The following is a 26,331-nucleotide window of genomic DNA, read 5'->3' on the forward strand; positions in this document are numbered from 1 at the left end:
ATATACTTCGGAGGTTCACTTACAAGACACAGTGATGAAGCAAGAGCATGGGGTTTTTGTCGCAGATGTCAATAGTTTGATCTGATTGTGTGACAAAAAAGGCTCTTTGTCACAATTTTATATTCAGGATAGGAACAAATATCATTTGGAATTCTTACAAGTGATATCTTGGATATACGATTGGCCCAACCCTTGTGTTATGATCTCAGTTATGGGAATACTGGACAAGCCAGATCTTTGTTATGATCTAGCTTGGTAACTATAATCTCCTAAAGATTAGAATGTGTAGAGGAACCAAGGATGAGAAAATAAGTGGCAAGCTTCTCAGGTTGAATTGAGTTATCAAAAAAAATCTTTATTATTACAAGCTTCAACAAAAGAAACAAAAGCAGTAACAACAGAATGGTTATAATTCACAGGTGAATTTATGATATAAAATCATATGCACTACATATAGAATGTAGACTCCATCGTTAAAGATTAACATAAGGTGACTATGACTTAAAAGATAGACTGCGGTTGATCCACCCAATGACCCACCCTCCTAAAAAAAAGCCGCACTTTAAAAGATCATGCAGTCAAGACAGATCTCACCCTGACATTAGTGACACTGGAAACAAAATTTCATTAAAACTTTCTCTCCTTTACAAGGGATTCCAGTTCTTATTTGAAGACCTAGCTTTTAATGCTTTTTGGGATTTCTGACCAAAATGATCTCAAATGGTCTGTTTGGTAGTTCAGTCTCTACCCCTAAGATCAAGTTCCCAAAACTCCTGACCCCAGCATCAAATTACAGGGTTATATTCAGCTTTAATCTAACAGCTAGCTTCACCTAGCTGTTGCTGAATTTCTGTAAGCTTCAGCCTTTCTCAGCTGCATCAAACCAATATTGCTTATGGATACCTTTCAAATCAGTCTTGGCTGCACTGAGTTAATGATAGCTTCCAGGGGTGTGTTTTAGCTCTAATCTTTTCCAGACCTTGGGGTTACCTGGGTCTTCTCCTGACCCTGATCCGCCCGGAATCTGCTCACACCAAACCAGACCGGTCCTACCTGGAACTTCTGTTTCATTACTCTCCTAGCTCCAAACTGTAACTCCCTATTTTCCCAGCAAACACCTGGATAAATTGAAACCAAAGGACCTTCTTAAGGCCAACCACACTCCATGATAACTAGCCTGCTCTGAACTATTCTCAACTTAATTTTGAAGTTACATATCCCTCATTCACAAGTTGTTCTTTGATCTGAAGAAACAAATGTGTTTTACAGCCTTTCAGAGTCTCTGAATTGTTTTAATTACTTTAGCTTTAACTCCCAAAATGAACACTTTCTCTGCATTTTTATGATTGTAAGCAATTCAGATACCGCATCTCCAGCTCAGCAAGCCCTGATGTTTCTGATTTTACCTTTCTCACTTCAGTTGTGTTCATTCCATTTCCTAATCTTAAACTTCAAATCCTACAAGTAAAGTGTTTACACTAACTAGAATTCGTGGACCATGAACTAGATATTTGCAACACGCATGATATCAGGAAACACTTGATGCTGTAAGGCTCTGGGCCCTAACAACATTCCGGTGGTAGTACTGAAGAATTGTACTCCAGAACTAAGCTGTACCTCCAGCCAAGCTGTTCCATACAGCTAGAACATTGGCATCAACCTACTATGTGTAAAATTGCCCAGTTACATTCTGTGCACAAAAATAATCAAAAATGTTCAACAGCCTAATCAGCCTAATTTGGGTCATCATTCTCACTGATGCTCAGTGTGGGTTCCAACAAGGCTACTCAGCTCCTGACCTCGTTTTAGCCTTGGTCCAAGCATGGTGGCTCAGTGGTTAGCACTGCTGCCTCACAGCACCAGCGTCCCAGGTTCGATTCCAGCTTCGGGAAGACTGTCTGTGTGGAGTTCGCACGTTCTCCCCGTGTCTGCGTGGGTTTCCTCCTGGTGCTCTGGTTTCCTCCCACAGTCCAAAGATGTGCAGGCCAGGTGGATTGGCCATGCTAAATTGCCCGTAGTGTTAGGTGCATTAGTCAGAGGGAAATGGGTCTAGATGGTTTACTCTTCAGAGGGTCGGTGTGGACTTGTTGGGCCGAAGGGCCTGTTTCCACACCGTAGGGAATCTAATCTAATCAAAAGAGCAGAACTCCAGAACCAAGCCAAGTATGATTGCCCTTGACATCAAGGCCACATTTGACCAAATGTGGCATCAGGAAGCCCTAGCTAAACTGGAATTATTGGAAATTAAGGGTAGATACTGCACTGGTTGGAGTCATATTGAGCATAAAAAGTCATAATGATCAGATTGTTGTGGCTGTCAGAAGTACATCATCTCAATCCTAGTACATTGCTGCATGCGTTCCTCAGGGTAGTGTCCTAGGTCCAATCATCTTAAGCTGTTTCTTCAATGACCTTCCTTCCATCATATGGTTGGAAATGCAGTTGGTTGTTGAGGATTGCACAATGTTGAGCATCATTTGTGACTTTTCTGACACTGAAACAGTCAGTGTCCTATGCAACAAGACCTGGATGGCATTCGGTTTTGGGATGTTAACTGGCAAGTAACATTCATGCCTCAAGAGAATTGGGCAATGACCAGTCTCCAATGAGAATCTAATCATCACTGCTTGAGATGGCATTACTATACTGAGTTCCCTACTATCAACATCCTGGATGTTCAATTGGTCAGAAACTGAACTGAGATGGAAATGTGTTGCTGGAAAAGCGCAGCAGGTCAGGCAGCATCTAGGGAACAGGAGAATCGACGTTTCGGGCATTAGCCCTTCTTCAGGAACTGAACTGAACCAACTACACACATATTATGGCTATAAAAACAGGTGAGAGGCTGAGAATTCTGCAGAAAGTAACTCACTTCCTGATTCTCCAGAACCTATCCACCATATGCAATGGTTGATCTCAGCTACCCTGATAACTCTTGATTCCACTGCCAAACATGAACATATTCTCCTCTGTGTTAAAGTTATTCAATGACCCTTATTCCTTTTGCCTATCCATAGCAAGCTTCCTATCATGATTGTGATGGCATACTCTTCTGTTGCCCGAATGGGTGCACCTTCAGTGAGACTCAGAAACTATAACCAACATGCAGCCTGCTTGATTGATGACCCAACCACCACCACAAATGTTCATGGTTTGCATCACCAATGCACAGTGGCAACATTGTGTACTACTTACTAGATGCACTTGAACAACGCAGCAGTAATGCATCAACACCAAATCTATATCTGCCAAATCTTTAACATCTACCATTTGAAAGGACAAAGGCAGCAGATATATGGAAACACCATCATCTGCAAGTTTCCTTCCAAGCCACTCATCATCCTAACTTGGAAATATATTGCTGTTCCTTAAGTGTCGCTGTGTCAAAATCCCAGAACTCCCTTTGTAACAGCAGTGTGTAATTCACCAAGGATAGTGTACTGATGAAGGGAACGTTGTTGATATCAACACACAAAATAGAAACAGAAACCATTTGGCCCTATGTGCCTACATTCTGTCATTCAGTTAAATTATGGTTGATCCCAGCTACCCTGATAACTCTTGATTCCACTGCCAAACATGAACATATTCACCTCTGTGTTAAAGTTATTCAATGACCCTCATTCCTTTTGCCTTCTGAGGCAGAGGGTTGCACAACCTGCTGAGAGAAAACAATTCCCCTCATCTCTGTTCTGAAAAGTTAGTTCCTAATTTTAAAAGCGTCTTCAAGTTGGAATGAACTGCAAGAGAAAACATCCTTTCACCTTGTCAAAACCATTCATGTTTAGATATATGTCTGCAGTGGAATTAAGCAGAGACTGCCCAAACTATCCTTACAAGACAAATCACCCATTCTAGATATCACTCCAGTAAACTGATGCCTGAACCACTTCCAATAAGTTTACATTGTTCCTTAAATAAGGAGACCAAAACAGCACCCATTATTCACCAGTGCCCTATGTATCTGAAGCATCCTTACTGTTGTGTTCAAATCCCTTTCCAAATAAAGGATAACATCCCATTAGCTTTCTTGCTTACATGCTTTGTGTTCAGTTTACGGTTTTGTAACTCATGCAACTGAATCCTTCTGCACCTTGGAATTCTACTTTTGTTCTTTGTTTAAGCGATACTGTGCTCTTTTTATGTTTCCTACCAAAGTGAACAACTTCCCATTTTTCCACATTATATCCCATCTGCCAGATTTGTGTTCACTCACACAACCTTGATCCACAGCACATGTTACTGCTTCAAAGAGCTCCAGTAAAATAGTTAAACATGATATTCCCTTTGACAAAACAATGCTGACTCTTCCCAACTGCCTTGAGTGTTTCTAAGTGTGCAGTTATAACCTCTCTAAAGGTTGATATAATCACCTTCCCCATGACAGATGTCAAGCTCTCTGGATTATGGTTTCCTGTTTGCTGCCCCCCCTCCCTTCTTGAATAGAGGGGTTATGTTTAACACTTTCTAGTCTAAAGGAATCTTTCCCAAGTGCAGTGAGTTTTGGAAAATTAACATCAATGCATTTACAAACTCATTTGCAACCTCTTTTAAGACCGTGGGATGAAGTCCATCTGGACCTATAGACTTGTTAGCCTGCAAGTCCATTTGTTTGCTTTGCATCACTTCCCTCATCATTGTAATTTTGCTAAGTTCCACTCCTCCTTGCACCTCCTGATTTAGAGGTATTAATTGAATGTGTTTTCTATCCTGCGTAGGAAAGCAAAAACACAATATTTTTATGCTTAATCTACAATTTCTTCATCATCTACAATAAACTTCCCATTCTTGCTGTCTAGAAGACCAGCACTTACTTTATTTACTTCTTTTTCGAAATGCCTACAGAAGCGCTAGCTATTTTTTTCATTATTAGCTAGCCCTTTCTCATACTCTAATTTCTTTCTGCTATTCCTTATATTATGCCCAATTATCTGATCTGCCACTCTACTCACCTGTTGGCATATGAGTAAGAAAAGGTGCTTAAAGGAGGAGTAGGGCAGACTAGAGGCAAAAGAGGAAGATACTGCCCAGCTCCTGCCGACAGAAGAGAAAACTTCTACTAGTAAGGATCAAAATTAATAAGGAAGAATTATAGATAATCTGTTTCTGCAGACTTCTTCACTTAATTAATTTTTAGCTCCTATATTCTTCATACAAAATAGCATGATCTCACATTTTCCCACATTATATTTTACCTGTCAAATTTTTGCTCTCAAATATGGGGCAATTTCAGATTTGTGGACAATACAAAACTTGGAGGCATTGTAACTTTTTGTTTCTGATTTTCAGCATCCACAGTTCTTTCAGTTTTTAGTTACTAAACCATACAGTATTCTAGGAATTATTAATATAGGCACAGAGTAAGAGAGCAAGGGGTTTATGTTGAATCTTTGTAAGACCCTAGCTTGACCTCAGCTGGACTATTATATACAGTTTTGGCCATTACACGTTAGGAAGAATGTGAACACATTCAGAAAAGTGCAGAAGAGGTTTACAAGAATGGTTCCAAGAGAACTTTCACTTTATGATGGAAGATCTTTTCCTTGGTAAGGAAAAGGCTGAGAGGAGATTTGAGTGAGGGTTTCAAAATCATGAAGGATCTGGACACATAGCACATAAAGAAAACTGATTCTGCTTGTAAACAGATTGAGAATGAGAGAGCACAGATGTAAAGTTTATTTATGAAAGAAGTAGATATGATTTGAGAAGAAACCTTTTTCTTGCTGAGTGATTCAGGTCTTGTCTCCACTGCCTGAAAGGTCTTTCAAGAAGACCTTAGATGGTTATTTAAATGGAAATACCATTCAGAGTTATGGAGAAATGATGGGTGAACGGTGCCAAACCATGATGCTCATTCAGAGTGCCAGTATGGATCTGATGGACTACATCACCTTCATAAGCATAATGGCAGCTTTGTGACCAGTAATGCCCATATCCCATGAACAAATAAAGAAACTTCCCTGCCAATTTGGATTATGCAGATGTGTTGTGATAAAAACAACATGTTGAACAGTAAGAAAATTTTAGAACAGATTACAAAAAGTGGACTTAAATATCTTACATGTATCTTAAGTCCTTTTGACTATCTTTGTTTCATACCACTTGACCCTCAGTCAATGTATATGTTTTTGAACAAAAAACAAACTGCTATGGAGATTGGACACTTGAAATGCAGTAAACATGTGCAGGAAATATTCTGTAAGCCAAAACGAGAAATAAAAGGCTGCAGAGCTGAAATGAAAAATCTTCTTATCTAAGTATTGAAAGTTTCAATAGAGGGAACTTTACTCAGTATATAACATGTGACTGTTCAATGTGATAGTGGAGAAGAGCTGTGCTCGGATTCTAACTTGGACTATACCAGCGTGTTTGTTGAAAAACTGTAAAAGTAGGATTATGGCATATCTAATCTGTGTTATACTTGCTCTGGGAGTGTTTAATGGAGACAGTGTTGAGTGAGCTTTAATCAGTATCCAATACCACCCTGGGCGTGCTTTATAGGAACTTTTTAGAGGGAACTTTCTACCTAACTTCATGGTGGCCCCATCCTGGAGTATTTGATGAGAATATTGTAGAGGGAACTTCACTTTGTATCTAACCCCGTGCTGTTCCTTACCTGAGAATGTTTGATGGGGACAGTGTAAAGGGAGCTTTACTCTGTATCTAACCCCATGCTGTCCCTGTCCTGGGAGTGTTTGATGGGGATAGCAATGTGGGAGTTTTAATTGATATCTAACAATGTGCTGTTCCTGTCCTGGGAGTGTTTGACGAGGACAGTTCTGAGCGAGCTTTAATCACCCTGTGTTGTATCTGGAAATGTTAGATGCTGTTACTCATTGCAATGGAATGGTGAAGTTCCTCACCTTGATGTACCATTAGTTCTCAAAAAGTTTAAATGTTTAAAATCTGTGAGTGATTTAGCAGTAAGTAGTAACATTTCACAGTGCTTTATCCATTGTGGGACTCTTATCCTGCAGGATTCCTTTAAGGCCAGTGACATAACTTAATAAAAGCTCTAATCCCAGTAGGGGAGGCCTGGTTACATGTGTTAAGGTAAAAGGCCAAACCCAAAACATACAGGCCTGGTATTGTCCTGATAATTTCCAACAGCTGCTGCACACCTGTCTTTAAAAATGGATATCTACTTGGGAGCTTTTGATGTTTTTATGGAAGTGTTGCCTTGATTGACAGTGTTATTGATTGATATGGATGTGGGCCATGCACTAAGTTTCACCTTCTTTCCCTTTTTTTGTGTATGTTGTTTCATGTGTCTGACAGGTACTAAGTGCCCAAGATCTGGTCGACTTTTCCCCCGTCTACAGATGTCTGCATATATATACTGCACTGGTAAGTTACCTGGCTCTAATCTGTATTCCAGGTGGGGTGGGGGATGTTGGTGGAGATGGTGAGAACTAACTTGAGATACAGGTGGAGTTAACGTCTTTGATGCAAATCTGCTTGCCTGGCAGCGAGATGACATTATGACTGCTTGGTCAAATGTTTGGGAATCATGGGTTCAAGTGTGGCTTGTTTTCATGGCTGTGGACTTCATTATGACTGTTGCATGAGTTTACTGCTGAGTATTTCACACCAGCAGGAAGTCAGATGTGCATGTTAACTGTGTTGATATGCTGCATTCAAACATGCCGTGTGTCGCTGGCTTCTTAGAGGCAGGGTATCCCAGAGCTCATTTCAACTCACAAGAGCAAACAATGTGTCACAAGTGAGAAGGAACAGTCCAAAGTTAACTTGAGGGACACAGGGACCCAGTGGAATTGCTACACCAGAGGACATTTCACCATTGGCAAATTTTTATGGAAATGATTCCAGTGTTATTGCTTTACAATGGATTTAAAGGAAATCAAAACAACTTGGACTGACGGAAATCAGAAGTGAAAACAAGTGCCAGAGAAGTCCCAAAGTGTCAGGAAAAGGAAAAGGCAGCTTAATGTTTCAGGTTATGACCGTTTACATCAACCAATGTATTAATTTTTGTGACCATGATCTAACCTGCAAATGTCCAACACTGTTCTGATATCATAGAGTCACAGAGATGTACGGCACGGAAACAGACCCTTCGGGCCAACTTGTCCATGCTGACCAGCTTTCTTAACCTAATCTGGTCCCATTTGCCAACATTTGGCCCATATCCCTCTAAACCCTTCCTTTTCGTATATCCATCCTTTTAAATGTTGTAATTGTACCTTTCAGCTTGTATTGGACCCACAATACTGGACATGGATCAACCACTTTTAATGAGATTCTTTAGCCTTTTTTGTCATCTTTCTTTTGGGATGGCATCGTATGGTAACTAAGTTTAATAATGTAGAGCACCATTTAAAAAGGCTGCACTTTGTCAAAGTGAAAATTATCATTGAAATCATAGTATCCCTACATTGTGGAAACAGGCCATTTGGCCCATCAAGTCCATACCAACCCTCTGAAGAGCAATCCACCCAGACCCACACACCCCCACCCTATGCCTGTAACCCTGCGTGTTAATATGTGATGATCACACGGTTTTACTAACTGAATTATAAGTTATAAGAATGGACTTGAACCCAGTCCTCTCAACCCAATGATAGGGATGCTACCATTGTGCTGCAAGAGGGCTGTCTTCTGGCTCAGAGGTTAACTGATTAAATTCAAACCATGTGAGTCAATTCTGATCAGTCAAAGTGTTTGAACTTAAAGTTGACTTCCTGGTTTTGAATTTAATTAGTTAACTGAGATAATTGACAGTTCCTGCTTCACCTCCATGCTGACCGTAGTCCAACCAATTAGCAGTAACTTCTCATGCTGAATAAGTTCATTGAGTCATAGAGTTATATTGAACGGAAACACATCCTTTCGTTGGATGAGACAACTCATCCCTGCTGGGCAGATAACCTAAATTAATCTAGTCCCATTTGCCAACATTTGGCCCATATCTCTATAAACCTTTTCAATTCACGTACCCATCCAGATGCCTTATAAATGTTGTAATTGTACCAGTCTCCAGCACCTCCTCTGGGAGCTCATTCCATTCAACACCACCTTCTGTGTGAAAAAGTTTCCCCTTAGGTCCCTTTTAAGTCTTTATTCTTTCACCTTAAACTTTTTTCCTCTAGTTTCGGACTCTCCTATCCTGGGAAGTAGACCTTGGCTGTTCACCCTATCCATGGCCTTTGTGATTTTACAAATCTCTATATGCAGTATTCCAAAAGTGGCCGAACCAATGTCATGTACAGCCGCAACATGACATCTAAACTACTTCTTCAAAGTCACCATAGAACATCCCAGATACTGGATCAGTGGTGCTGGAAGAGCACAGCAGTTCAGGCAGCATCCAACGAGCATCCAATCGACATTTCGGGCAAAAGCCCTTTATCAGGAATAAAGGCAGTGAGCTTGAAGCGTGGAGAGATGAGCTAGGGGAGGGTAGGCGTAGGGAGAGAGTAACATAGAGTACAATGGGTGAGTGGAGGAGGAGATGAAGGTGATAGGTCAGGGAGGAGAGGGTGGAGTGGATAGGTGGAAAAGGAGCTAGGCAGGTCGGACAAGTCCGGACAAGTCATGGGGACAGTGCTGAGCTGGAAGTTTGGAACTAGGATGAGGTGGGGGAAGGGGAAATGAGGAAGCTGTTGAAGTCCACATTGATGCCCTGGGGTTGAAGTGTTAGCCTCCTTCTTCAAAGTATTCCTCCGCTTCCACCGCATCTGCTCGCAGAAGAACCAGTTCCACCACCGACCATCCCAGATAGCCTCCTTCTTCAAAAAATTCCTCTGCCTCTGCCGCATCTGCTCCCAGGAAGACCAGTTCCACCATAGACTATCCCAGATGACCTCCTTCTTCAAAGACCCCAGTTTCTCCTCCCACGTGGTCAACGATGCCCTCCAGTGCATCTCCTCCACTTCCGTATCTCTGCCTTTGAACACTCCTCCAATCACAAGGACAGATCCCCCTGGTCCTCACATTCCACCCCACTAACCTCTGGATACACCTCATCATCCTCCGTCATTTCTGCCACCTACAAACAGACTCCATGACCAGGGATATATTTCCCTCTTTCCCTCCCCACCCCTATCTGTGTTGCGCAGAGACCATTCACTCCGCAACTCCCTTGTGAAGTCCACACCCTCCCACCAGCCCACTCCCGGCACCTTTCTCTGCCACCGCAAGAAATGCAAAACCTGCGCTCACCTCCCCGCTCACCTCCATTAAGGCCCCAAAGAATCTTTCCACATCCGACAGAGATTTACCTGTACTTCCACACACATCATCTGCTGTGTCTGTTGCTCTTGATTTGGGGAATTTTAACTTTCCAAATATTGACTGGAAACACTATAGTTTGAGTACTTTAGCTGGGTCAATTTTTGTCCAATGTGTGCACGAGGGTTTCCTGACATAGTACGTAGATAGGCCAACAAGAAGCGAGGCAACATTGGATTTGGTACTGGGCAATGATCCTGGCCAGGTGTTAGATTTGGAGGTGGGTGAGCACTTTGATGATAGTGACCACAATTTGATTATGTTTACATTAGTGATGGAAAGGGATAGGTATATACCCCAGGGCAAAGAGTTATAGCTAAGGGAAAGGCAATTATGATGCGATTAGGCAAGATTTAGGATGTATAGCATAGGGAAGAAAACTGCAGGGGATGGCCAGAATTGAAATGCGGAGCTTGTTCAAGGAACAGCTACTGCGTGTCCTTGATAGGTATGAACCAGTTAGGTGGGGAGGAAGTGATCAAGTAAGAGAGCCGTGGTTTACGAAAGAACTTGAATCTCTTATCAAGAGGAAGAAAGAGACTTATGTAATGATGAAACATGAAGGTTCAGTTAGGGTACTTGAGAGTTACAAGTTAGTCGGGAAAGACCTAAAGAGAGAGCTAAGAAGAGCCAGGAGGGGACATGAGAAATCTTTGACAGGTAGGATCTTGGCAAGTCCTAAGGCTTTCTGTCAGTACATCAGGAATAAAAGAATTATTAAAATAAGATTAAGGTTAGGGACAGTAGTGGAAGTTGTGTGGAGTCCGAAGAGATAGGAGAGGCGCTAACTGAATATTTTTTGTCAGTATTCACACAGGAAAAAGACAATATTGTTGAGGAGAATACTGAGATAGAGGCTATGAGACTCAAAGTGATTGAGGTTCATAAGGAGGAGGTCTTAGCAATTCTGGAAAGTGTGAAAATAGATAGGTTCTCGGGATTTATTCCAGGATTCTGTGGAAAGCTAGGGAGGAGATTACAGAGCCTTTGACTTTGATCTTTATGTTGTCATTGTCTACAGGAATAGTGCCAGAGACTGGAGGATAGCAAATGTTGTCCCCTTGTTCAAGAAGGGGAGTAGAGACAACATTGGTAATTATAGACCAGTGAGCCTTATTCTGTTGTGGGCAAAGTTTCAGGAGGGATTATAAGAGATAGGATTTATAATCAACTAGAAAGAAATAATTTGATTAGGGATAGTCAACATGGTTTTGTGAAGGGTAGGTCATCCCTCACAAACCTTATTGACTTCTTTGAGAAGGTGACTGAAAAGGTGGATGATGGTAAAGCGGTTGATGTGGTGTATATAGATTTCAGTAAATTGTTTGAAGAGGTTCCCCATTTTAGGCTATTGCAGAAAATATGGAGGCATAGGATTGAGGGTGATTTAACGGTTTGGATCAGAAATTGGCTAGCTGGAAGAAGACAGAGGGTGGTGGTTGATGGGAAATGTTCATCCTGGAGTTGATCTCCTAGTTGTGTACTGCAAGAATCTGTTTTGGGACCATTGCTGTTTGTCATTTTTATAAGTGACCTGGATGAGGGTGTAAAATGATCGATTAGTAAATTTGCGGATGACACCAAAGTCGGTGGATTTGTGGACAGTGCGGAAGGATGTTGCAGGTTACAGAGTGACATAGGTGAGCTGCAGACCTGGTCTGAGTGGTGGTAAATAGAGTTTAATGCGGAAAAGTGTGAGGTGATTCACTTTGGAGGGAGTAACAGAAATTCAGAGTACTGGGCTAATAGTAAAATTCTTGATAGTGTGGATGAGCAGAGAGATTTGAGTCTGTGTGTGCATGAATCCCTGAAAGTTGCCACCCAGGTTGATAGGGTTGTTAAGAAGGTGATTGGTGTATTAGCTTTTATTGGTAGAGGGACTGAGTTTCGGAGCCATGAGGTCATGCAGCAGCTGTACAAAACTCTGGTGTGGCTGCACTTGTAGTATTGCGTACAGTTCTGGTGCCGCATTATTGTATGGCTGTGGAGGCATTGACAAGGGTGCAGAGGAGATTTACCAGGATGTGGCCTGGTACAGAGGGAATGTCTTATGAAGAAAGGCTGAGGGCCTTGAGGCTGTTAGAAAGAAGAAAGTTAAGAGGTGACTTTGTAGAGGCATGCAAGATGGTCAGAGGATTAGATAGGGTGGACAGTGAGAGCCTTTTTCATTGGATGTTGATGGCTAGCACGAGTGGACATAGCTTTAAATTGAGGGGTGACAGATATAGGACAGATGTCAGAGGTAGTTTCTTTACTCAGAGAGTAGTAAGGGCATTGAATGCCCTGCCTGCAGCAGTAGTGGACTCGTCATCATTAAGGGCATTTAATTTGCCATTGGATAAACACGTGGATGATAATGGAATAGTGTAGGTTAGATGGGCTTTAGATTGGTTTCACAGGTTGGCGCAACATCGAGGGCCGAAGGGCCTGTACTGCACTGGAATGTTTTATGTTTTATGTTCAATGTTCTATGTTCCACCATTTCCTCTGGCAGCTCATGTCTATGATATTTTTACTCCTGCATATTGAAGGATTGGAGTGTATAACTGCAGGCTCATGGGAGAGTCACTTTACTATCTCACAAAGAATTTTTAGCCCTTGGGACTAGGCGAATGCCATCACATCTGGGATGGTATCTGACCACTGTTGCCATTAACCCCATGCCCACCTGGCAGCATGACTGTGAAGTCATTCAGGTGACTGTCTCTCAATTACAAGACAGTACAAGATGGGAGGAAATCCCCGTGTCTGCGTGGGTTTCCTCCGGGTGCTCCGGTTTCCTCCCACAGTCCAAAGATGTGCAGGTAAGGTGAATTGGCCATGCTAAATTGCCCGTAGTGTTAGGTAAGGGGTAAATGTAGGGGTATGGGTGGGTTACGCTTCGGCAGGTCGGTGTGGACTTGTTGGGCTGAAGGGCCTGTTTCCACATTGTAATGTAATCAAATGTAATCTGAAAAACGTGAAGATCCTAAACTATGTAACTTCCTTCTCATCATTTCCAATTTTCAGTCTGATTTAGCTTTTGAAGACAGAAATTTTACTTCAGGCCAAATGTAACTCAGTTCTGTTTCTTTCGATGAGGTAAAAACAGTGACTGCAGATGCTGGAAACCAGATTCTGGATTAGTGGTGCTGGAAGAGCACAGCAGTTCAGTTCGCTGCTCCTTGGATGCTGCCTGAACTGCTGTGCTCTTCCAGCACCACTAATCCAGAATCTGTTTCTTTCGATGCCCAAAGCAAGGCTAGGATGGTCAGGAAAGATACTACAAGCTTGGGCCTGCTGCACTAGGTTTTCATGCTTCCCTGCTGCTTATCTGCAGGGTAAAAGTTCAGCTGTGTGCTGCGGTTTGTGTCTCAAGGTCACTCCATGGTCAGGGTCTTGGTGACAGAGGGTGTTGGTATCTGTAATTCCCACCGTCAGCATCTGGAAGTTGGGAGAGACTGAGCTATCTGGGAACTGGTGCCACTGCCACAGGAAGCTCTGAACTCTCACAGAAAGGTCAAGAGTGGCAAAACGTTGTAGCTCATGGGGTCAGTGGCAGGGTACCGGCAAGTAGACTTCAAATCTTTCATTTATCTATTGTTTCTGGTTCGGCTGTTTAAAAAAAACTCCCATCTTGTACCCTCCATAGAAATCTAAAGAGTTTCCTCAGAGATCATTTCCTGAGTCTGCCAGTCTGGATAAATAGCTGAAAGTAGTGTGTACAAAGAGCCAATATCTTAACAGCTCTCTCAAAAACAGGATAACAATTAGATGAATGAAATGATTGCACATTAAGTTTTAAAGATTGTGAAATCTGTGTCTGCTTTTGAAGTATGACTTCTTTTTCCTCTGCCTTTTCTCTGACCCATTTTCCCTGATTTCCTAAAGGTGTTGACCTCTTCTGGAGTTCGGTTTTGTTTCTCTAGTAACTGAATGGCAATTTTGTTTGTTGCCTTCTATCCTTCACCGTTACCTTCACTCTTGAACCCTTCGGAGTCACATCACCCATGATCTCCCAATTCAGTTTGAGATCTGCTTCATTAATTTGTGTGTGCAATTAGACCAGCCAATCTCCTTATTACTGGATTAATGGTGTTCTTTATTTGTCTTTACTTTTTTACCTCAGTTTCTTTATTTTTTTCTCTTTGCCTGAACACGCCAGAGTGCAGTTCCATTGCTCTGCTTAATGACCAAGAAAACATTCCTCCTTTACTTGAAAACAAATTGAACTTGCATTAATATAGTTCCACAATACCTCATGTGCAGTCTAGTACCATTGACGTGTAGTCATTGTTCACAACAATACCAGAAGTAGGATCAGAAGTAGACCAAACCGAGTCTGTTCTGACATTTAATGTAGACATTATTGCTCTCACTTTCTCTCCTCGTTCCCTCTGTCCCTTGATTCCCTGAGGGTTCAGAACTCTGTCTAACCCAGTGTTAAATGTATTCAATGATTGAATCATTGTGGCATCGAGCCATGGAAACGCAACTTTCAGTCCAGCTTGTCCATGCTGATGAGATATCCTAAATTAATCTAGTCCCATTTGGCCCATTTCCCTCTAACCCTTCCTATTCATATACCCATCTAGATGCCTTTTAAATGTTGTAATTGTACCAGCCTCCATCACTTCCTCTAGCAGCTCATTCTATACACTCAACCCACTTACATCCTTTTCATATCTTTCCCCTCTCACTTTAAACCTACATCTTCCAGTTTTGGACTCCTCTATCCTGAGGAAAAGATCTTGGCTACTAACCCTATCCATACTCTTCATGATTTTACAAACCTCTATCAGGTCACCCCCCTCCCTCTCTGACATTCCAGAGAAAATAGCCCCAACCTATTCAGCCTCTCCCGATAGCTCAAACCTTCCAACCTTGGCAACATCCTTGCAAATCTTTTCTGCACCCTTTCAAGTTTACAACATCTTTCCTGTAGCAGGGAGACCAGAATTGAATGCAATATCCCAAAAATGGCCAAACTAATGCCCTGTACAGCCGCAACATGACCTCCCAACTCCTATACTCAGTACTCTGACCAATAAAGGCCAGTGTACTAAACGTCTTCTTCACTATCCTATCTATTTGTTACTCCACCTTCAAGGAGTAACAAATGTTACTGAACCTCAAGGTCTCTTTGTTCAGCAACACTCTCCAGAACACTACCATTTCGTGATTAAGTCCTGCCCTAATTTGCCTTACCAAAATACATCACCTCTCATTTATCTAAATTAAACTCCAGCTGCTACTCCTTGGCCTATGTGATCAAGATCCTGTTGTCCTCTGAGATAACTTCCATCACTGTCCACTACATCAGCAATTTTTGTGTAATCTGCAAATGTACTAACCATACTTCGTATATTCTCATCCAAATCATTTATATAAATAACAAAAGCAGTGGACCCAGCACTATTCCTTGCTGATCGCAGGCGTCAGTGTGAAAAACAACCCTCCACCATCACCTCTGTCTCCTATCTTCAAGCCAATTTTGTATCCAGTTGGCTAGCTCGCTCTGCATTCGAAGTGATCGAATCTTGCTAACCAGTCTACCATGCAGAATCTTGTTGAATGCCTTGCTGAAATCCATTTAGACAACATCCACCACTCTGCCTTCATCAATCTTTGTTGCAACCTTTTCAAAAAACTCAATCAAGTTACTGAGACCCGATTTCCCATGCACAGACCCATGTTGACTATTCCTACTCAGTCGTTGCCTTTCGAAATGCACGTAAATCCTGTCCCTCAGAATCCCCTCCAATAACTTACCCACCAATGATGTCTTCACTCACCGGTCTCTAGTTCCCCAGCTTTTCCTTACCACTTTTTAAAAAATAATGACACCACATTAGCCACCCTCCAGTTTTCCGACACTTCACCCTTGGCTATCAATGATGTAAATATTTTAGCAAGGAGCCCAGCAAGCACTTCCCTAGCTTTATGCAAAGTTCAGATCATTCACAAACCTTTAGGTTGGAGAATTCCAAAGATCCACGATTCTTTGAAGTAATGTCTCACCTAAATGACTGACCCCTTATCCTGAGTCTGTGCCCTTGTATTCTAGATTCCTGGTTAAGCGGAAATAATCTCTCAGCATCCACCCTACTGAGCCCCTTCAGAAGCTTATATGTTCCAATAAGATCACTTGTCAGGGATCCACAGTATTCAGCTGCTCATCAATGGCAAACTTGTCTTCCCAAGGCCAATTTTGTGAACTTTTGCCACAGCATTTGTTGTCCAAGTCTATTCTTCCTTAAATATGGAGATCAAAATTGCATACAGTACTCCAGATGTGATTTCACCAAAGCCAGTTGGATGGGCAGCTGACTTCTGACACAGAGAAATGCCAATAGTATGGGTCCAATTCCTGCACCAGGTTAGGGGACCACGAAGACTCTTCCCAACCACTCCCCTTGCCTGAAGTGTGGTGACCCTCCGGTTACCCCCCACCAGTCGTCTCTCTCTCTCTCTAATGAGAAAGCAGCCTATGGTCTTGTAAGACAATGGCGACTTTACCTTTATATAATTGTAGCATTTTTCTATTCTTGTACTCAATCTTGTTGTAATTAAGGCCAGATGCCATTTGTTTTCCTAATTGCAGGCTGTTCTTGCATGCTGATGTTGTCTCCAAATCAACATTTACAAGTGTCACACCTTTAAAAAAAACTGTTATGCATTTCAATTTTTACAACCAAAATGAATAACTTCACACCAAGGTATTTGTTGCCAGTCTGTTATTGCTCTTGAGGAGCTATGCTTTGTTCCTTAGTTTGTTCACAGAGTTATCCAGGAGACTAATCTTCAATTCCTGGAGATTGTTGGGAAACCTTTCTGGAGTGTCAATGCCAGATACATCTCAATTGACTGGGAATCAGCTGTTGGACCCTTTCTTTTATCCTGTCTAATCCGGGAGTGGTTGGACAGTTTGGTTCCCTGGCTGAATTAGCTTTACTCAGGAGTATTTTTATTAAACCAATGGCTTTGACTCTGTAAATTGAATGCCAACACTGAATTGCTTGGCTGCATTTTCGACCTGAAACAGGAATCCAGACAGGAACTTTTAGCCCATCTTTTGGAGATGAAAGAGGTTGAGAAGAGTCTGTGATCAAAGGAAATTGTATGTCACAAGGGCTCAATGGGCTGGTTGGCCCTTTCCTGCACTGTGCTCACTGATGATTGTAAGATGATGTTGTTAGTTAAATTCTCATGTGTATGGTGTCTGCAATGTGCTCCAGGGCAGGACTATTAACCATAAACAAACAGTTGCATGATTCCATTGAACTGCCTTGCCAGTTCTTTGAATCTAAATTCCAGTGGATTAGCTAAAAATAAGAAAGAATCCCTAATCTGTCATTTGAGGGCATCATGATTGATGTTAAGAAAATGTTTCCCTTAAGTGTCAAAGCCTCACTTGTAGCCACAGCATTTATCATTTCCATTCTCATCATGTGCAAGTTATTTGCATTTCATCAGTGTTTAAGAATTCTTTGAGCAGTAATTTCCAGTATTTCGGCCTCCCTCTTGTTTGTCTCTGAAAACAAGGAGATAGCTGGCACTTTGGAATGTCTTGAATTCCATCATTCAGCCAATCCTTCTGCTGCTGCCACTCTAACCAGGAAATGCCACCTCTTCGATTCCGTAGCGCTGTGGGCTGGTTGAGACCAACTGCTGTGCAATGTTTGCAGTCTCCGCTATAAACTGTTTCCTCATCGTGGGTCAGGAATCAAACTTGCAACAATGTGTTCTTACAAAGTGTTTTTACTCACCTGTACGTAGAATTTACCGAGCAGAAATAGCTCGTTCAGCCCAACCAGTGTTTATACTTGGCATGAATCAACTCCCAACTCACAGCAACAATTTATTTGGCACCTTTACAGTAAAATATCCAAAATTGTTTTCATCAAACACTATTTGACAGTGAGCTATTTAAAAGGGTATTAGTGCACAAGCCCAGTCAACATGGTCATTCTCATATGTTTTTAGCATTGTCTTGAAAACAGGACAAAGAAGCTTCACTTCACCCTATAGACTTAACCTTCTATTCTGTTCTCCCTCCTATCTGTCTAGCTGTATCTTAAATGTATGAATGCTATTTGCCTCACCCGCTACATGTAGGAATAACTTCACCATTCTCACTGCTGTCTGTTTCTCATGAATTCTCTGCAACGGTGTCCCTACAAACTATCTATAAACTACACCAATAATTTTGGAAATGCAGCAAGTTGATTTTTCCTTCTGAGGTGAGTATTAAATCTTTCATCCATTGGCCTGCTTCCAAATAATCTAGTTAATGAGCTGCAGCCAGAATGAAAATACAGCCACTTACCAGGATAATTTGGCCTTTGAAATATGATATCCAGTCAGATAGCTGTGATTCTTTCGTTCCCACGCTGTCAATTCCTAACACATTATTGAGTGAAAGTTCAAAGGTTACTGGATGCATAAGGATCTGAAATTGCCAGCTAGATTATTGAGAAGTGATAAGGTTCATGATGTGTTAGTTCAAGGGTTTGCTACAGGTCAAAGAGTTTTGCCTCAATTTTCCTAGTTAATTCAATAATTGCTGCTCATTGTTTGCTGTCTCAATAAACCTTTAATGCTTCACGGCAGACCGGAGTTTTAATGAATAGTGTTTTATTTATGAGCAACTGATTCTTCGCTTCAAGTGTTCAATGATAGCTCAGATCAATTTGAATCAATAATTGCCTCTTTCCTTTGCTTTTCTCACCCATGACCCTTTTCTTTTCTCACCCATGACCCTTTTCTTGCTGCAAAACCACATAGCAAATCACATTGTATCTTTTCAAATTGGATAGCTAAGTCAGTTGGTCCATTTGACCTGACATGACTTGCATGACGTTTTTCTGAAACACCTCAGTTCTATCTGTAAACATGATCCTGAACTTCTTGGGTGTAGTCTGTCTTTTTAATTCCCCTCCTTATGTATACACAGACATTCCTGTCCTTGGACTACTTGGCTGTTCCTGTATGGCTCAACACAAAGATTAGAAACAGCACTTCATCTTAATTAAGATACTCTACAAACTTCTAAACTCAACATTAAACTTAGCCATTTCAGATCTAGCAGCATATCTGCTCTCGACTCATCTTTGGTCCATCAAGTTTGTACCACTAAATCTACAGGACTGCCCCAATCCAGCGCTTGGTCCATAGTCTTGAATGTTATGGTATTCATGTAATTTTTAAAGGTTGTGAGGTCACTTGCCTCAACTACCCTCTCAGGCAGTACGTTTCAGACCCCCACCACCCTCTGGGAATATTCTTCCTCAAATTCGTAGCAGGATCTCAGTATTTGGCTCAAGACCTGTAGAAGAACTTGAATTTTCATGCTTTCCAACTGAGTGCTCCTATCAAGTCAAGCTAACACTGACTTAGTGGTGATGCTTGACATGAACTTTACATTTTAGATTTTGTGTTTATTGCCATTCTGAGATGTTACTTTGTTTCACCCTGGCTAGTTCACCTGTCATTTATTACATTCGGAAGAGCCTATTCAGCCCTTTGGGCTTTTCCTGCTACTCGGTTAGCTCAAGATTCATCTGTATTTTTGTTTCATTTCCTTAATGTGCTTGGTAATCTCACAGTATAAAAAAATTCTCAGTTTTGACATTTTTAATTTAATCCTAGCCTTGACAGCTTTTGTGGGAAAAGCATTTCAGATTTCCCTGAGCTGATGTGTGAAGTAGCACTCCTGATTTAAAATGGGCCAACTTCAATATTAACTTATGCCCTTTTTGTTATGTACTCCACGACCAGATGCAGTAGTTTCTCTTTAGCTACCCATGGACTCCTAAATAATTTAAAACACTTCAATTCACCACTCTTCGCCCACAATTGCCCATAATATTGGACATTCTTGCCAACTCTATCCAACCTGTCCTCATTATTTAATCCTTTTCGTCCAAGTCCTTTTCACCTTCTGCCATTAGAATATCTCCTCGTCCAGTCAAGTTTGTACCACTATGAACACTATGTACACAATGAACCTTGTGTAAAATTCATCCCCTTTATTGTTTTTCCTCTCGCATTTCTTTATTGTAGCTTGTATGTGCAAGAGCAAGCTCACAATTATGTGTCATTTAGATTAGATTACTTACAGTGTGGAAACAGGCCCTTCGGTGCAACAAGTCCACACCGACCCTCTGAAGAGCAACCCACCCAGACCCACTCCCCTACACCTTCACCTCACACTATGGGCAATTTAGCGTGGCCAATTCACCTGACCTGCACATTTTTGGACTGTGGGAGGAAACCGGAGCACCCAGAAGAAACCCACGCGGACACAGGGAGAATGTGCAAACTCCACACAGACAGTTGCCTGAGGTGGGAATTGAACCCGGGTCTCTGGCACTGTGAGGCTGCAGTGCTAACCACTGTGCCACCATGCTGCCCGTAAGTTCTGATGATGCTTCTTTATTAATTGCTTTTTGAGGTTTCATATTGCAGGACTGTATTGACCTGTAAACAGTGATTGAGAGCAAGTGTAAATGTATCTTGATTTTTAAAATATGGCTTGTTTCATTTTGAACTTTAAATTTTAATTTGAACTGACTTGGCAGACATAATAGGATATGGAGTAGATGTAAAATCAGGAGCAAGGTCCAATCAGCTATCGAAGGAATGCTGTGAAGGTCTAAATGGCAGAGAAATCATGGGCATGAAAAGGCACATGGGTATTCTGGAAAGCTAAACTGCGTCTATTTTATTGCAAGGAGCTTTGCTGGTAAGGCAAGTGAACTTAGAGCGTTGATCAGCACGTGGCAATGATAATTTTGTAATCCTGAGACATGGTTGAAAGAAGGACAGGATTGGCCTCTCAACATTCCTGGGTACAGAAGTTTCAGGCAGGATGTGGAGGATGTAAGAGAAATGGGTGCATTGATAAAGGAATGAGGGAGGATGTCCTTGAAGTCTTTTCGAATGAGGCCATCTGAGTAGAGTTTAGGAATAAAAAAAATTACTTTGCTGGGATTATATTACAGTCCTCGCAACAGTGAAAGGGAGATAGAGCATGGATATGTAGGCAAATCACAGACTTGTGAGAAAAGTATGGTTATAGGTGTATGGGATTTCAGCTTTGCTAACCTTAACTGGGATTTCCTTAGTGTGAAAGGATTAGATGAGGTGGGATTTTTAAAATACATCAAGGAATGCTTTTTATGCCAGCACATAGATAGTCTGATGAGAGATAGGACAATGCTGGTCCTAATCCTAGGGAGTAAGGCTGATCAAGTGGTTTCAGTGAGCAAGCATTCTGACTGTAAGAAATGACAAATCCTGTGACAGCAAACTGGATCCTGCTTGTCACAGAATAGAGTACACGGGTGGCTCAGTGGTTAGCACTGCTGCCTCACAGCATCAGGGTCCCAGGTTCAATTCCAGCCTCGGGCGACTGTCTGTGTGGAGTTTGCACATTCTCCCTGTGTCTGTGTGGGGATGCTTTGATTTCCTCCCACAGTCCAAAGATGTGCATGTCAGGTGAATTGGCCATGCTAAATTGCCCATAGTGATAGGTACATTAGACAGAGGGAAAAGGGTCTGGGTGGGTTACTCTTCGGAGGGTTGGTGTGGACTTGTTGGGCCGAAGGGCCTGTTTCCACACTGTAGGGAATCTAACCTACATTCTGTTTCTTACTGAAACTGTTTCTTTGTTTTTCTTTACCAAACTCACGATATCCATTAACATCCAGGGTTCCCCGGACTTGCTGCTCTTGCCCTTCACTCTTAGATGAACACATTGGCCCTGAATTCTCACTATATTACTTTTAAAAGACTCCCACTTTCGAAATGCGGACTTACTTGAAGTGAAGGGGTTGCTAAAAAATAAAATTAGGAGGGCAAAGAGGGGCCAAGAAATATCTTTGGCAAATAAGATTAAGAAAAAACCCCAAGGCATTTTATAAGTATATTAAGAGTAAGAGGATTACCAGGGAAAGAGTGGGGGCCTGATAGAGAGCAATGGGGCAATTTGTGCATAGAGCCAGTGGATGTGGGTGAGGTATTAAATTAATACTTCTCATCTGTATTCACTCAGGAGAAAGGCATTGTTGATGGGGATTTCATTTGGGATGGTGACGCTCTAGAACATGTTAAGCAATAAAGTGCAGGTTGAATGTTTTAAAGGGCATAAAGGCCTGATGAGATGTATTCTAGGCTGCTATGGGAGGCGAGGGAGGTGATTGCTGGGGTACTGGTTGATATTTAATATTTCACTGGCCACAGGTGAAGTGCCAGATGATTAGAGAATAATCAACGTGGTTCTTTGTTCAAGCAGGGCAACAGGGAGAGGCCAGTAAATTAAAGATCACCTGATGAAGGAGTGGCGCTCCGAAAGCTTGTGTGCTTCCAGTTAAACCTGTTGGACTATAACTTGGTGTTGTGTGATTTTTTTTTTAACTTTATATTGATGAGAGTAGTGCTGTTGTGTGGCTTACATAGACTTCAGCAAGGCCTCTGAAAAGGTCTCACATGGAAGGCTGGTCCAAAACAAAAGAGGCCATGGGATCCAAGGCAAGATGGCAAAATGGATCCAAAATTGGCGTGCAAATAGACGACAAAGGTTGATGGTGGAGGGATGCTTTTGTGATTGGAAGCATGTGACCCCAGTTGTCGATGACTTGGATGTAAATGTACAAGATATAATTAGTAAGTTTGCAAATAACACGAAAAGTGGGAGTGATGTTGATAGTGAGGAGGATCGTCTCAGGCTGCAGTCTGATATTAATCAGCTGGTAAATTCGGTAGAGCAATGGCACATGGAATTTAATCCTGATAAGTGCCAGGTGATGCATTTTGGGAATCTAATAAGGGAAGAATATATACAATGAATGGTAGGTCCCCAGGGAGTACTGAGGAACAAAGGGATCATGGTGCACAACTCCATAGATTTATGAAGATGTCAGGACAGGTAGACAGGGTGGTGAAGAAGGCATATGAGATGATTGTCTTCACAAGCTGGGGTGTAATTTATAGGAACTGGGAAGTATTGTTGAAATCTTCTGAAATATTGATTCGGCCATAGATGGAATACTTTATGCAGTTCCAGTTGCCAGAGGTCTGGCAACTGGAACTGCATAAAGTATTCCATCTATTGGACTGGAGATGGTGCAGAGGAGATTCATGAGGATGTTGTCTTGGATAAAAAGTCTTAGGTTATGAAGAGAGACTGAATAAGCTGGCTGTGCTTTCCATGGAGCAGTGGATGCTGAGGGGAGGTCTGATTGAGAACAACAAAATTATGAGAGGCAGAGACAGGGTAGATTGTGAGAATCTTTTCCCCATGGCTGACAGGTCTCAGACCAGAGGGCACAAGTTTAAGGTGGGGAGTACGTGGTTTAGAGAAGATCTGAGGAAAATGTTGTTTTAATCCTGAGGGTGGTAGAAATATGGAATGGGCTGCCTGAGAGGGTGGTGGAAGCAAGTATGCTGACATCATTTAAATATATGGATGAGCAGTTAAAATGCCAGGGCATAGTAGGCAATGAACCAAGTGCAGGAAAATGGGATGAGTGTAGTTTGGTGTTTGCTGATTGGCAATGACGTGGTGGACCTATTTTTATGCTGCCTGACTCTGTGACTCTAAAAATGGTGTGTTATTTATCCAATGGTTATATGATGTTATGAAGTCACTTTATTATTAGGTTTTTTTGAGAATTCATGTTAAAGGATTGTGGATCATGTGGCATGTGGAGACCCCTTTTTCTTAAAATGTTACTAAAAGGACATTTGGGATTCTTTTTAATAAAATTTCTTAGAAGTAATATTGCTTAAATTAGTTGTTTCATCTTTTTTCCTGGTAATCACATACCTGGAGTTTAGAACTTTGTGTTAGATGTTAGTTCAAGTTCAGTTGTGATACAACCTGCTGAGAGAGAGAGACAGAGGAGCCACCGAGCTCATCCTCTGCATTTCTGAGAAAATCCTTTTTGAAAGTCCATTAGGGTAACTGTGAATTATACTGTAGTAACCTAATCCAGCTGTTTTCCTGATAATCCACTGAATAGTTTATTGAGTGAACAGTGTTTCAAGATCGCAGTGACACCTGCCATTTTGAACATTTCATACCTTGTCCTTTCTCCATTCAGGAACTAAGAAAAATTGGTACAAATGTTTTTGTGCCAAAGTTAAGCTCTGCAGAGAACCTTTTCCGTTGTATGTCTAGGTGTGTACGAGGTTTTTTAGAGGATTTCTGTTTATACTACTCCCCTTTCTAACTGTGTGCTAATCAGCTTTACATCTTTGATGAATAAAACTTGTCTATAATAAATTCATAATAATGTTATTTATTAAAGTGACATGGTTTATCATTTTTTATTTTAACTCTATTCTGGTCTCCCTTCTACAGGAAGGTATTGTGAAACTAGAAAGGGTTCAGAAAAGATTTACATGGATGTTGCCAGGGTTGGAACTACAGAGAGAGGTTGAATAGGTTGGGGTTATTTTCCCTGGAGCGTTGGAGGCTGAGGGGTGACCTTATAGAGGTTAATAAAATCATGAGGGGCACGGATAGGGTAAGTAGGCCAGGTCTTTTCCCCAGGATGGGGGGAGTCCAAAACTAGAGGGCATAGGTTTAAGATGAGAGAGGAAAGATACAAAAGGGACTTAAGGGGCAATTTTTTCACACAGAAGGTGATACGTATGTGAACAGAGCTGCCATAGAAAGTGGTAGAGGCAGATACAATTACAACATTTAAAAGGCATCCAGATGGCTATATGATTAGAACCTAGAATAGTACAACACATTTCAGGCCCTATGGCCCTTAATGTTGTGCCAGCTAGGAAGGGTTTAGAGAGATATGGGCCAAATACATTTTAGACCACTGCTACACCATTGTGAAAGATGCTTACCGCTCCATCCCCGCCCTCATTCCGGGAATTTCGACCACAATGCCGTGTTTATTCTCCCAGCTTACAGGCAAAAGCTCAAGCAAGAGACCCCCTTGCGGATGCTGGTCGGAGGACGCAGAGGATCAACTCCGGTGCTGCCTGGAATCTGCTTGTTGGGCCATATTCAAACAGTCCGCAGGTACCTTGGACAAGTACACCACCACCATCACAGACTTTATCAGAAAGTGTGTGGAGGACTGCATACCGAGGAAGTCAATCCGGGTGTTCCCCAATAGGAAATCCTGGATGAATCAGGACATATAGAACCTGCTAAAAACCACACGTGAAGCCTTCAGATCAGGAGACCCACTCAAATAGAAGGAATCCAAGTATGACCTTCACAGAGCTATTAAGATAGCCAATGACCAATACCAATCCAAACTAGAGACCCAGACAGACACCCGGCGACTATGGCAAGGACTGAATGACATCAAAGGTTCTAAGAAGAGACAGTGCAAGATAGCAGACAATGACACCTCCCTCTCAGATCGTCTCAATGCCTTCTATGTTCCCTTTGACCAGAATTTCGGCGGAGAGGTAACACTATTCCAGCAAGTCCTGACGAGCCTATCCCAACAGTCACTGCATCAGAGGTCAGATCAGTTTTCCTTTGTGTGAATCCAAGGAAAGCGATGGGACCAGACGGAGTACCAGGCTGTGCACTCAGGGCATGCACAGATCAACTGGCAGAGGTCTTCTCTGATATCTTCAACCGCTCCTTGCAGCAGGCCACTGTCCCTGCCTGTTTCAAGAGGGCTAACATAATCCCTGTGCCTAAGAAGGTTCATGCAGCATGTCTTAATGACTACCGCCCAGTGACCCTAACTTCAGTGGGCATGAAGTGCTTTGAAAGGCTGGTCATGGCATTAATCAACTCCAGCCTCCCCATTACTCTTGACCCACTCCAATTTGCCTATCGGACCAACAGATCCATGTCAGATGCCATATCACTTGCCCACCATTCCTTCCTAGAACGTCTTGACACCAAGAATAGCTATGTAAGAATCCTACTCATTGACTACAGTTCAGCCTTCAACACTATTATCCCCTCGAGACTGATTACTAAACTGAGTGATCTCAGACTAAGCCCTACTCTCTGCAACTGGATCCTCAGTTTCCTGACCTACAGGACACGACCAGTGAAGATTGGGGACAATATTTCATCCTCACTAACATTCAACACTGGAACCC

At 42.0% G+C, this 26,331-nt stretch overlaps 1 protein-coding gene across 2 annotated transcripts in view; it reads left to right on the top strand.

Moving 5' to 3' along the window:
* Positions 1-26,331, top strand: part of LOC122549998 (exocyst complex component 6B) — a 697,687-nt gene that overhangs the window by 327,590 nt on the left and 343,766 nt on the right. For both annotated transcript variants that reach the window (XM_043690482.2, XM_087991883.1), the window contains exon 8: positions 7,279-7,347. In XM_043690482.2, the coding sequence (XP_043546417.2) occupies positions 7,279-7,347 (69 nt within the window). The remainder of the gene's footprint in view (positions 1-7,278; positions 7,348-26,331) is intronic.

Source organism: Chiloscyllium plagiosum, unplaced genomic scaffold (assembly GCF_037043375.1).
Source record: "Chiloscyllium plagiosum isolate Xiang-an unplaced genomic scaffold, Cpla_swu_hap1 HiC_scaffold_1, whole genome shotgun sequence".
Taxonomy (NCBI): domain Eukaryota; kingdom Metazoa; phylum Chordata; class Chondrichthyes; order Orectolobiformes; family Hemiscylliidae; genus Chiloscyllium; species Chiloscyllium plagiosum.